This window comes from Zonotrichia leucophrys, chromosome 1 (assembly GCF_028769735.1).
Source record: "Zonotrichia leucophrys gambelii isolate GWCS_2022_RI chromosome 1, RI_Zleu_2.0, whole genome shotgun sequence".
NCBI classification, from domain to species: Eukaryota; Metazoa; Chordata; class Aves; order Passeriformes; family Passerellidae; genus Zonotrichia; species Zonotrichia leucophrys.
In genome coordinates, this window is record NC_088169.1 from 86,473,814 (window position 1) to 86,487,535 (window position 13,722).

Genomic DNA, 13,722 nt, shown 5'->3' on the forward strand with positions numbered 1-13,722 from the left:
TGTCAATTTGAATCCTTTTCCCCTTGTCCTGTCCCTTCATAGCCTTGTCCAAAGTCCCTCTCCAGCTCTCTTCTATCCCTCTTTAGGTACTGGAAGGGGCAGTGCGGTCTCCCTGGAGCCTTCTCTTCGGAGAACAGCTCTCAGCCTGTCCCCACAGCAGAGGTGCTCCAGTCCTCAGCCATCACCTCAGCGCTTCCCTTTGCTCCTCTTTTCCAGACAAAGACAACTTAGCTTGAACCTCGCTACCGGCACCGAGAGCCGCGGCCGCGCCGGGTCCCGCGGAACGGGAGCGCGGCGGTGACATCACATCCCGGGCGGTGCCATCGCATCCCAGGGTAGTGACATCGCGTCCAGGGGCGGTGCCATCGCATCCCAGGGCGGTGCCATCGCGTCCCGGGCGGAATCGCATCACAGAGCGGCGCGTTCCGCTTCCGGCGGCCGCGATGGTGGAGCAGGGAGGCGGCGGCGGCGCCATGAGCTTCCTCAAGCGCTTTCCGCCGCCGGCCGACGGCGTCCGCCACCAGCAGCCGGATACGGAGGCGCTGCTGGCGGGGCGCAGCCTGGGCTCCGGCACCCTCTACATCGCCGAGAGGTGCGGGGACACGGGGGCTGGGACCGCTCGGGGGCTGCCCGGGGCGGCCTGAGGGGCCCGGGATGGGGCTCGGGTGAAGGGGCCGTGATGTGGGGGAAGCCCTTAGGGGCTGTGAGGCTCTGCGGGCCGCCCCGCTGCTCCTGCTCGTTTTAAAGCCGGCAAGAGGCAGCAGCACCCCAGGGACCCGGCTGGCTGGGGCTGCAGGGCCGGCCTGGATGGGACTTGGGGCAGCCTGCCGTAGTGGGAGGTGTCCCTGCCCAGGGCAGGGGCTCGGAACGAGATGGCTGTAAGGTTCCTTCCCACCCAAACCATTTTGTAAAGCTCAGCACGGTGGAGAAATGTGCACTTGCAGCCCAGAAAGCCAGTTGTATCCTGGGCCGCAGCAAAAGCAGCGTGGCCAGCTGGGCAGGAGAGGAACTTCTGCCCCCTGCTTTTGTGAGGAGTGCTGTATCCAGCACTGGAACCCCCAACATAAGAAGGACCTGGAACTCTTGGAGCAAGTCCGGCAGACACCACGAAGTTGATAAGGGGGTTGGAGCACCTCTTCTATGAAGGCAGGCTGAGAAAGTTGGGGCTGTTCAGGCTAGAGAAGAGAAAGTTGTGTGGAGACCTCATGGCAGCCTCCCAGTATCAGAAGGGGTGCAGAGAGGGCTCTTTGACAGGAACTGTAGTGCTAGGACAGGGAGGAATGTCTTCAAACTGGAAAAGAGCACTGGATTGGTTTTTAGGAGAAAATTCTTTACTGTGAGCAGGGTGAGAGCCTGGCACAGGTTGCCTAGAGAAGCTGTGGATGTCCCATCCCTGGAAGTGTTCAAGGCCAGGTTGGATGTGGTTCTGAGCATCCTGGTGTAGTGGAAGGTGTCCCTGCCCAAGGCAGTTGATCTTTCAGGTCTTTTCCAACCCAAACCATTCTGTAATTAAAACAATGGCAGATCTCCTCTTTTGGTAGGGGAGTACACAGGGCTGTTGGGTTTCTGCAGTTAATAACTGCTCTGGTTCTGTGAAGTCTGTCATGTTGCATTAATCATGTGGAGACTGTACTTACTAGGCAGAAATCAGTCTGGTTATTCTGGAAGATGTCATCTGAGCTCTTTATGGTCTCCTTTCAATTCTCCCTGCATTGTATAGCTCAGGGAGACACCTTGATGATTAAAACAATGTAATTTTCTTTAACCACGGAAAAGTACTCAATATATTATGCAATTGAAGAACATTGTTGGAACAAAAGCATAATTTAAAATGTGCACTTTTAAAAACTTCAGACTAGGAAACTTTTATGAAATGGCCAATATTGTTGAAAGAGCTTTTGCCCTACCTGAGCTTGTTAGTGCTGTGTTGGAGAGGAATCTCTCTGGAATTTTGTTCACTGTTTTATTTAGTTTGGTTGCAGCTACCAAGCCTTCTCTTTGTGGGGTATCTTCTCTGAGGACGTGTAATGTTGAGTTTCCTTGTAAGTTGCTTTCAGTAGACTTTTGTGTGAGGCGCCTGCAGGTAGGTCTGCCAGCTTCTTCTCCGTGTGTTTCAAGTGCACCACAGAGCTTTCACCAGAGTCACTTGTTGGGATGAACAGAAAACACCAGTGTTTGCAGGAATGCCATGGGAGAGCTGGGCATCCAGGAGCAGAGTGTGGCTCTTGATCCATGTACCCCACCAGCAGCTGTAAACATTGACGACTGCATAGTTGAGGCTAGGAAATAAAGTTCGTGCTCCCACTGTACGAGCTCTTGCTCTCAGCCGGATTTTGCAAGGCCAGGAGTCTTCTGTGAACTTCCCATTGATTTTGTCCCACCACAAAAAGCTTGTGAATGCTGAGTTTTGCACATGGTGGAGGTCTTGCTTTCTGGCACTGAGTATTTCTGTTCACTGTGTGACATCATTGATTACAGGCACCCAAATCTAGTTTGAGTGTGATTTCTCAGTGTGTAGAAAGATGTTGATTGCTCTGATACGAAGGAGGCAGCATCCTGGTGGTGACAACCTGTGCTGTCTCTTGCTGTGGTTAGGGATGACAGTGAAAGTGGGGAAAGCTGAGGCTATGGCACAGAAGTTGTGACTGGAGGAATACCCATAACCTGTCTCTGCTGATCACAGAACTGGCTGCTTTTCTACCTACAGGCTATACACACATCAGATCTATAATCCTCTAGGAATTATGACACTGACCCACCTTTCAGTGTCCTCTTTGTCTTGGAAAACCACATTTAATATTTTGAGTTGCAAGTCACACTCTGGAACCTCTGTAGTTGACTTTGGAATGATAGATATCTGCAGGGAGAAGAAGATGGAGAGTCAGGGAGGAAAATTCAGCATTTAGTGCAAATGTGATAAGGCTGTGGTGGGTTTAGGGTTCTTAGCTTCACATTCTTCTTTTACCTCAGCCATCAGTTAGTGCTCTTGCAAAGTCCTGTTCAGGCAGGTCCAGGACTGTGCGTGCCTGCAGGGTGGGTGGGCTAAGTGCCTTGTCCACAATTGCTCACGTTTTGGGGTTGGTTTGCTTTTCTACATACTGTCCTCTGTTAGTTTCTAACTTGTCTCTTCTTTGTTTCCTCCCTCGTTAGTCGCCTGTCTTGGCTGGACAGCTCTGGAGTTGGCTTCTCCCTGGATTACCCCACCATAAGTTTGCATGCTGTCTCCAGGGACCTGAGTGCCTACCCAAGGGAGCACCTGTACGTCATGGTGAACGCCAAGTTTGAAGGTGAGGAGTGCTGCTTGCTGCTCCCACGCAGTCCTGAGGGACAGGATTTCCTCCTCTGTAGGAGGAAGTGTTCATTTTAAGTAATTGCTTGTATTTTCTTGTGGATTTCCCTGAAGGATAGTCATTGTAGAAACACAGCTTAGCCTTGGTTTAGAGTCACTTTGCAATTCTGCCCTCAGCTTGTGGCTGGGTATACTGAAGTTGCTGAGAATCAGTTCTCTGCCCTCTCACACTGTTCTAAATAATTTAGTTCCTCTGGCAGTCTGCCTGTGATTCCATCTTGAGTATGCTTTTTTCTTTATTGAATTTATGTTAATGTTGCTGCCCTCTCCAGGCTTGATGAATTCCTGCTGTTTCACAGGCAGGGAACTTTTCATTCATTTTCTCCCACAGCTTGGTTAAATACAAACAAGAAAAGGCAATAGGTCATGTTACCAGGCTTTTATAAATCTTTGTAGATGGCCCACAAAACACATCTTTTTGACCATTCTTGTTTTGATGTAGAGAAAACAAGCTCTCTGTTTCACCGTTTGTATGACGGTAGTATTTTTTATATATAAATATATTTTTTTTCTTCTGGTATACCTGGTAGTATTTTAAGTGTGTCAAAAACTGCCATCACAATTATAGATTAAATGGGTGTTAGGTCCTGAGCAGGTCTCCTTTTCCCCTTCATGCCTACTGGTCATCACAGCTAAAGGTTAAAATCTGGCGTTTAATTTTTTTGTTTAGTGTATCCAGAAAGTAATGACAAGACTCTGAGGAGATGGAGATGCTTTTAAGCTATTAGTGCATTGTTTCCTTCTCTTATGTTACTAATGTTCTCTGACAGTCTATCACTACAAATAATAAGAGGACATTTGCATATGTCTCTTTGTTCTTCTTCCTCATTTTCCTTTAACTGTGGTTATTTTGAAGTAAAAAGGGCCTCATCTGAAGAAAGATACTGTTTGTAGCTTTTAATTCATTCTGATTATGGCATTTGAAAATATGGATATCCTGCGAAAGCCTCTATGTAGAAATCCTTAATAGATTGATTTTTTATGGATATTTTTTGTGGGTATATTTTATAGTATGTCATCTCTGCCTACAGTAAATCTTCCACAACAGATAAGTTTTACTTTTCAAAGTCTAGCCCTGGCCTTCAATTTTAACTGCTGAATAGTGTTAAACCTTCCACTTAGTTGGCTTCAGGAGTCTTCATCCACAGTTGTGCAGGGAACATTGCGTTCTTCCTCTCAGAGTTTTGCGTGTGCTCTCTGTGTGTTTGTGCCTTGTCCTCACCCCTTTTTTAGAAAAAGGCACTCAGAGCTTGACTGCATTGAAAACAAAGAGCTGGACTCAGCAGTAACAAGCTGTGCCTGCAGGGGTCAGTTGGAAAAGAAGTGGGTAGCTTCCCTGCACTCTTCATTTTTGGGGCAGCTGCCTGGCAGCTTCTTGGCATCTTCGTATTCTTGGTGGTGCCGGTTTTGTGTGTGATTTTGAGTGGTGCCACTCTCAGTGGCACAGCCTCTTCTCCTGTAGAAAGTAATTGTGCACTTCTGAGGCAGTCAGTGCCGTGTCCCCAGCCCCGAAATGAGGAAGTGCAGCCATTTTTGTGGGGTTTTTATTCACAGAAAGCAAAACACTGATGCTTATTTATTCACGTAGATGGTGTACAGAAGTCAGGAAGCACTGGTACTGTCACTGGTTCTGGGTGCACTTCATATTTCTGACATCTTCCTGGCTGACTAGGAATGTTGGAAATGGAGCAGAGATCCTCTGCATATGTCAGAGTCCCTTTGAGGGGCCACACTGGAAGCTGGCTGATTTTGTGACAGTAATGCTAAGGATCCATTAAAAAATCCATGTGATTTAAAAAACGATAAAAGGGAGTCTGAGCATTGTTGTTTGTAATAAGAATCAGGCAATTTTCCTGAATTACATGAGTGCATCGTGTGACCAGTACAGAAATCTTTACTCCTTAAGTTATAAACAGAGAGGATTTAACATGTGTTGCAAGTGTTGTTGAGATGCTCTGAGAGGGCCTCATTTATCCATGTGGGTCTTGGAGTGTCACAGGGTTTTTTGGGAGAACAGAGTGGAGGTTTTGGGCCTCTCCTGGACTGTTTCTGATTTTGGATTATGTGTGTGTTCCTGGAAGAATAAACAAATGTGACTTTTTTTTTTTTTTACAAGATAAACATTTCATCTAAATCTTTCAATTTCTTAAAGAGGAGACAAAAGAGGCTCCCATGACTGAAGGAGAGGGGGATGACAGCGATGATGATGTCGAACCAATTGCGGAATTCAGATTTGTACCTAGCGACAAATCAGCCTGTAAGTGCAAGTGGGAGCTGTGTTTTACTTCCAAGTCCTGGTTATATGTGGGAGACACTTGGGTGCAGAGGTGTAAATACCATGATCCTTCAGTGTCCTTCTTTAGTGACTTGATTCCTGTGTGCTGGGAAGAATAAAGCAAATTGTTTTATCTGGCTTGAAAAATGGACTCTTTCAAGCAGCTGCTTCTCAAGGAGAATTCCAGTGCTTTAAAATAGAAACTGTTGAGTATAAATACACAACGTGGATAATCTCACTTGTATACATTTGCAGAGAATATGTGTGGGAAATGTCCTTTTAATTACAAATTCAGTGATATTTGAGTCAGTGACAATTTCATTAGAAACATTCTAATGCCCTGGTACTGGAAAGCTGTCATATCCTGTGGATATGACAGTGGAGCTTACAGTTGGATTCAAGTTTTAGGAATCTGATGGAGGAAATGCTGCAAGTTTTCCTGCAGTAGGTAACCACAGACATAACTGTCCAGAGAGAAAGCTTTATCATCAATGAAATAATGCAAAAGTGCTGTTAAGAGGCTAAAGCACCAGGCTGGATCTCTGAAACCTGATTTGTTTCTTACATGGCTTCTGGCTCGTTGGATGATGTTTTCAAATATGAATTCAACTGTGGTTCTGCTAAAGGAGTATTCTGACTCCCTCTGATCAGTCAGAGGGGCTTTCTTGCCTGTTGCTTTGGGGTGTTGGTGAGGTTTGTGTTCACTTGTGTTCCTGCAGTGGAAGCCATGTTCTCAGCGATGTGTGAGTGCCAGGCCCTGCACCCAGACCCGGAGGACGAGGACTCAGACAACGATTACGAAGGGGACGAGTACGATGTCGAGGCCCGCGGTTGGTAACAGTTGCTTCTTTTGAAATACCTGCCAGCACTTGCATACCTGGTGTCTGTCATAATTGTTTATAACTCATTTTGCCTGAACATCCCTTTTGTCACAGACACAGTATAGAAATTCATAAATCTGCAGAAAACCTGTCATTCCTGTCACAATGACAGGAGTTCAGCAAAAGCATTGTTCTGGCTTTCCAAAGCCCACAGACACAAGGAGCAGCCTTTCCCCTTCCCAGTGGCTGTGCTGGCCCAGGTTCAGTGCCTGTGCTGCTTTGTGGTCAGTTCACATTGCTGTGTGTATTCTGTACCTGTGTAAACAGCTTTTTAATCTGTCAGTTAATCTGGGCATAACTTGCCGAGGTACTCCCCTATTCCTCCACCTCTGAATGTTTCTGGCTCCTAAACTTAAGTCTGCTAAACATAAACTTGTTTTTGCAGAGCTAGAACAAGGTGACATCCCAAGCTTTTACACATACGAAGAGGGATTGTCACATTTAACTGCAGAAGGGCAGGCCACACTGGAGAGGTTAGAAGGCATGTTAGCCCAGTCTGTCAGCACCCAGTACAACATGGCTGGAGTGAGAACAGAGGACTCCATAAGGGAGTTTGAAGGTAAGACATGCTTTTGTTTTACTAAACACTGTGTCTTCATCAGTGACACAGCCAGTGGGATCGAGTGCACCCTCAGCAAGTTTGCAAACACCAAGCTGAGGGGTGCACTTGACACTCCTGAAGGATTGGATGCCTTCTAGGGGGTCCTCAACAAATGTGAGGAGTGGATCCATGGGAACCTCATGAGGTTCATCAAGGCCAAGTGCAAGGCGCTGCACCTGGGTTGGAGCAACTCCCAGTATCAACACAAGCTGGGAGATGAAGGGATTAAGAGCAGCCCTGCCAAAAAGGACCTGGGGGTGCTGGTGGATGAAAAGTTTCACCTAACCTGGCAATGTGCACTCGCAGCCCAGAACACCAGTCATGTCCTAGGCTGTAGCCAAAGCAGCGTGGCCCCAGGGTGAGGGAGGACAGTCTGTTCCTCTGCTGCACTCAGGTCCCTATCCAGCACAATAGGATAGGGACCTACTGCAGTGAGTCCAGAGGAGGTCATTAATATGATCAGGAGTCTGGGGCACCTCTGCTATGGAAACAGACTGAAATAGTTAGGGTGTTCAGCCTGGAAAAGCCAAGGCTCTGGGGAGACCTTACTGAGGCCTTTCAGTACTTAAAGGTGGGGATGGACTTTTTTGTAAGGCCAGTTGTAGGACAAGAGGGAATGGCTTCAAACCAAAGAAGGTGAGACTTACATTGATAAAAGGAGAGATTTTTTACCATGGAGGTGGTGAGTGTGGATGCCACCATCCCTGGAAGTGTTCAAGGCCAGGCTGGATGGGGCTTGGAGCAGCCTGGTCTGTTGGGAGGTGTCCCTGCCCATGGCTGCAAGGTCCCTTCCCACCCAAGCCATTCCATGGTTCTATGATATGGAAGTGGTGGCTCTCCAGTTTGGCTGATCCATAAAGCAGGACTGGGGGAATGTGATGCCATGGGTGATACCTCCCTGCAGAAGGTGAGGGATCACTCACATGCCCATGGACCTGTGGGCACCATGTTGCCTGCTGTGGATAGCGGGCAATTGTGATTGCCTGCTGTGTTAGAGTGAGCACTTCAGTGTTAAGAACACTTGATTCTTCTTGGTAGGATTTCCTGGAACAGTGGTAAAGTGAAGTTGATTTAGGATTAAAAAAAATTAAATGTATCAGTCTATTCCCACGGTTGGGAAGCATTTTCTACTCTAAATGAGTTGTAGTTTTTATTTGGGTTTTGATTTTGGGTTTGTTTTTTTTTATACCCTAAATTATAAGTTAACAGTAATCTTAACAGAGTTCAGGGTGAATTCTGAATCATTCAAACACACTGAAACAGAATTATTAAAAAAAATCTATTTTTCTGAAGGATGGTGTCTCTTAATTCTATTGATTGTTCAAGTGTGTATTTAAGGAGTAAAATTTCTTTTTTGTTGGGGGAAAACCATCTGATTTCTCAGACTGTCTTTTGTGTGCTGTTTTCCCTACAGCAATATATTTTCTGGGAGAAGAATAGAAAAGTAGTTTAGTAGTGTTGCTTCTTTTTTTAATATATAAATTGCAGTGCTTTTTATATGCCCTCATGTTTTTGAAAGATGGAAAATGATCCAGCAGTTGTGGATTTCTAGAAAATAATAACTAATTTGTTCTCATCCACAGGGAGAGGTTTTTAATCTTACTTGTTTTTTCAGTTATGTTCAGGTTTACTTTGTTCTGCAGTTTTGAATAAATTTATGTATAGACAACCATAGGTGATAGGCTCCTGTTTCAGCTGTGCCCTTTGTTTGAAAATTTAGTCAGGTGTCTGAATTCCAAAATTCCAGAAATGAATATAAATTGAACAGCAAGTATGTCACGTCTCAGAGTCATCTTCATCAATTTTGTTTACTTTTCTGATCTTACTTGCTACAGTACTGCTGCTTGGTTTGCTGCAATTACAAATATCCCCAAGGCTGCTCAGAGTTACTTTGTTTTTGACCTTGTAGCATAGAGCAATCTTTCTTTTCAATTGTTTCAGAACAGATACTAGAATAAAGTTATTCCAAGGAATCATGAAATTTGTTACACCAAAACTTCATTTACATCATAAAATAGTTAAAATCCAGTGTTTAAGTCTTTTAATAAGACAGGGTGAGGTGAGATTGTAGGAAGCGGAGAAATCTGTAAATGACTGACCAACAGTGCTAGAGCAAACCCAGAAACTTGTGAGCTCATCAGCGTTTTCTTGGGCTGCTCTCAGAAGTTCAGTGAAGGGGTTTTCTGTCGTGGCCACCTCTCGTCAGCAGAGGGCATCCGCTCTCTTTCCCGTGAAAACGTCATCCCCCATCCGCTTGTTTACGGAGCGCTGGCTGTTTCTTTCAGATGGGATGGAGGTGGACATAGCACCAGTAGTTGCCGGGCAGTTTGAAGATGCCGAAGTCGATCACTGAGGAGGACAGGTGCTGCTGTAAGTTCTTCTGATTTCTCACAGCAATGCTTTTCAGTCCTGCAGAGCCTTCCCTCTCTGGAATTTGTGTAGTGTATGTGATCCTACAGGAAATGTCTCATGATGTCAGGATGATGGTGATATATAAGAAGGAAAAGGGAGCTGTAGTTATCACAAATGTAAAAGGTGTTTAATGATCTGTGCCAAAATGCCTGTTGGCATAAGCCATTACCCTGCAGAGGCAACCTGCATGGATGTGCCTGTCTGGAAGACAGGTCAGCTTTTTAATTGATTTAAGAATTGTCTGATCTCAAAGGCTTTTGGATGCTGATATATGAACAGTAGAGGCATCCCTGGGAAGTTTCTGTCTTTAGTGTCTGTTGTTTTGCCCTTGGTGTGTTAAATTTCCCAGGCTGTTCCAGGGGGCAGGACACTTCACAGCACTCCAAGTCCATCTCTTCCTTCATTATAAGCAGAGCAGGAACAGTTCCTGGTAAAGTTACTGAGCTGTCTGGATGGGACTGCTCTCAGGAGTGAACAGCTAAGAGACAACACCCTGCTCAGGTGGATGTGCCAGTGTGATCCCTTGTCTTCCATCACCTGTTTGCTTTTCTCCTCTAAGTAGCTTTACAAGATGTGCCAGTGGTTCCTCGCTGGTGCTGGGAGGGAGAGTTAGAGCAGCTTTTTCTGGGGCTGTCTGCAGAGATGCACAGGCACAGTGGGATTGTGATGCCATCCTTGCTTCAGCAGTACTCAGTCTGTATGTGCTGCTCAAGTGGTGCTGTGCTGTCCCAGTTTTTCTGCATATCTCAGAAGGGAGACTGACAGCTCCTGCCTTAAGTGAGTGTCCCGCTATCCTGCTTGAAGTGCTGGAGAGAGCAGCTGTGGAGCAGACAGCGAGAAGCTCAGGGGAGGAAGGAGGAAAGGGGCACAAAAAGAAGTGTGACACACTGAAAGAAAAAATGGGAGAATAGTTGATTAGAGATTACAGTGTCACAAAGAGGGTGCAGTACCCAAGGAGGGCTGTTGTGGAGGGATGCTGTATACCTGCATTCCTCCTCTGTGGCTTATTTTTCTTTGTTGCTGAAGTTCTGAAAGTCTCAGAGTAGTCTTGTGTTCCCTTACTGACCTCCACCTCTGCCACTACTCCTGAATTGGTATTTATTGTCTCGTGTAAGAGCTCAAACTTCCGTAGTTGCATTTCTACCCTGGGAAGGACTTTGCAGAACAAAGAGTTCTTAAAAAAAAAAAAATAAATTAGATATTGGTTGTCCTGCCATTGGCTGGTCTGCCAGTTTGGTAAAGGACACACTTAGAAATCAGAGAAAAGCCTTTAGCTGTAGATCAGGTGCTTCTTAGTAAGTGAATGGAAATTTAGACTCTGATGACTCCACCTCCAAGATTACTTTGGTCAATGGTTTATTAAAACAAAAATCATGCTGCTGAAAAATTCAAATTTGACTGCTTTATCTATTATCCCGGTTAGAATTTAACTGGATTAAGGAGAGTTAGTAGCTGATAGCAGATCTCTAAGAGGCATGAAAGTGCTGGTGGAAGTGTTGTTGACTGTTCTTCTAGAGAAGGACGAAATACACCCAGTAAGAAGTAGTGTTGGTTAGTGGAATTGTTACTCTGCCTTCCATGGTACAGCATGTGACTGTGGGACATGAATGCTGTGAGAAGGGACTGAAGAGGATTTCCTCCTGTGCTTCTGCTTGTGCTGATCTCAACTGAGGGGCTGATCCCTGGCAGAGCAGATCAAGTGACCTGCATGTGCAGTGTCAGGTGCTTCAGTGCCATCACTGCAGGTAGCAGTTTGGGATGGCCCTTTTTAGAGTAACCACCAGCCTGAGTGTGTGGATGTAGTCTAAGGAAGTTTAGGAATGTAGCATCTAAGGCAGCAGCAAGGAACTGAATGTAGAAAGTGACAAGGACACCTCTTGGAAGTCTGTGCTAATTGCCCTGCTCAGAGGGTGGCTTGGCTCTGCACTCTGTATGTAGGAGTGGAGAGGGAGCATTCTGTGATCCTGTGGTTACTGCTGTGGAGCAGCTTGGCCCTTTTAACCTCCTGAACTGCAAAATGATCTACAAGGAACATCTTGTTGGTGATCCCTTAGAGAGCAGTGTGCTGCCCTGCCTCCCAAACAATGCCCTTGTGTGATGCTCATGTTGCATGCCACCCAAATGAGATGTGACAGTCTCCTGCTGAAGCCCCTGGAGACTTGCTGGCAGTTGGTGCAGGACATTTCCAGTGTTCCTGCAATAAGTGGCGTTTTGTCTGTGGCATCACGAGGCTGCAGCAATTGTTCTGAAGCAACTGGTGTGTCTGCATGTGGGTGCAGCAGGGTCTGCCAGGCCACCCTGGTGCCTGCTGTGAGCACATGCTGTCCTTAGCTGACCTGAGTTAGAGCTGCTGCCAAAGGCAACGATGCTTAGCCCTTCTGAAAATTCATGGGCTTGTAGTAAAGTGCTGTCCTCTGACTGCAACCAACAGATAGCTACTACTCTGTGCTGCTTAATAACCTCGTATTTTAATGCCAATTATGTAAACTTGGGTGTCTTGTGTCTTTCAGATCCCTCTTGTGGCACTTCCAGAATAAGCTGTAAAACCGAAGGCATTGCAGTGACTATCGGGAGTTAACCTTTCTTTTGATGACCTAAGCTTAGACATCTAGGTCTAAAAATGCTCGTAGAGATGTTTAAAACAGGGTTTGACATTTGTGACCACTATGGGGTTATTTAAAAAAAAACAAAATAAACAAAAACAATGAAACCTCTTGCATCTAACAGTTGAATGGGGCTAATCAGGGGTCATTTCATAGAATCACAAAATGATTTGGGTTGGAACAGACCTTAAAGATCGTCTAGTTCCAACCCCACCTGCCATGGGCGTGGATGCCATTGAGTAGATCAGGTTGCTCAGGACCCCGTCCTAACCTGGCTGTGAACACTTCCAGGAATGGGGCAGCCACAGTCTCTCTGACTAAACTCTCTGGCCTTTTAAAGAAGCCTTTGTCGGAATTCTAGGACTTCAGAATTAAAACTGTAAGTAGAACAGAATTTCAGATGGTCCTAGAATTTTCCATATTTTTTACCTGTCATTGACTCTGTAGAGTAGAGATGGGAATAGAAATGTTATGACTAAAAGGAAATAGGGTTGGCCAAGGATCAAAAGAAAAACTAAATTAAAACCCCCTCAAGTAACTGGCTTTACCATTTCAGTGCTATCCCTTTCATTTCTCTGAGAGCTGAGCTTGGGTGGTAGAGGAGATGGAATGAAGTCTGTGAGGTCCAGACAAACAGAACTGTTTTGTGTCTTTGTATTAAATGTTAACATTGTTAAATAAACTAAGATTTTTGTATCTCACAACCAGCTCATTGTTGCAGTTCTCCCTCCTTTACTTCAGCAAGCATCTTGAGCCCTTGAGTTTCAGAACTCTCTTCCATAGCAAAAAAGTCTTCAGTGAAGCCAAAGCCATTTTCATCATTTACCTGGATGTGAGGATAAAAGGGCAGAGCATTTGCAGAGCATGGGCAGAGCAGGGTATGCCTGTGACAGAGTTAGCCAGACACATCCCAAAGTTAGGAACCCAGCTTTAGATTGCCAAGATGTTGGTCCTGCTGGAGTTTTCTCTGTTTCGCCTCTCTGTGGGAAAATTGGAAAATTTCTCTGTTGCAAAATACCAGGAAATTCAGGTTGTGCCTCTCTTCCCCCACTATTGAAGTGAAAGTCTGGACCAAACTTCCCCATTTTCTTTTGCTTTGAAGCTGACTGTGATGTTTTGGGGAGGGGGTGGGGGTGAGGTATTGCTGTGTTGGTATATGAACAGTTTACTGGCCCTACACTCTGCTTACATGTAAAGATGTGATTTGGTTCCAAGGTACGTGCTAATTATACTCATTCTTTGTTGAATATTCATTAGGAATGAATATTCAGTCCAATTAGGGATGTCTTAACAGTGTTGTGAACCACTCATGTAGCTGAATAAATGAGGTATTCAGCATGTTATACAACAAGACATCCTACAGGAATGTCTTTACCAGCCCCTTTGTATACATACAAACGTTATTGTTAGGGATTCAGAGTTAGAAAGGAGGATACAGAGTTGAGTTTTGCACTGGCATTTGGAGAATCTTGGCATTGTGAGATTTTGGGACAGGTAAAACTTACCCGCACCATAATTGAGGCAAAAGGCTCATTGAATTCTAAGTCACCATTCACTGTTGAAGCAGGCTGGTGGGGGTTTTTTGGTGTGTGAAAATCTGA

At 45.5% G+C, this 13,722-nt stretch overlaps 1 protein-coding gene across 1 annotated transcript; it reads left to right on the forward strand.

Annotated features, from left to right (window-relative positions):
• The first annotated feature begins 413 nt into the window (after nt 1-413).
• Nucleotides 414-12,828, forward strand: CLNS1A (chloride nucleotide-sensitive channel 1A). Its single transcript, XM_064720367.1, has 7 exons — nt 414-592; nt 3,151-3,287; nt 5,502-5,606; nt 6,344-6,454; nt 6,891-7,064; nt 9,392-9,476; nt 12,029-12,828. The coding sequence occupies exons 1-6, from the start codon at nt 444-446 to the stop codon at nt 9,457-9,459; spliced, it is 744 nt and encodes a 247-aa protein (XP_064576437.1). The 5' UTR covers nt 414-443; the 3' UTR covers nt 9,460-9,476; nt 12,029-12,828.
• Nucleotides 12,829-13,722: the final 894 nt, after the last annotated feature.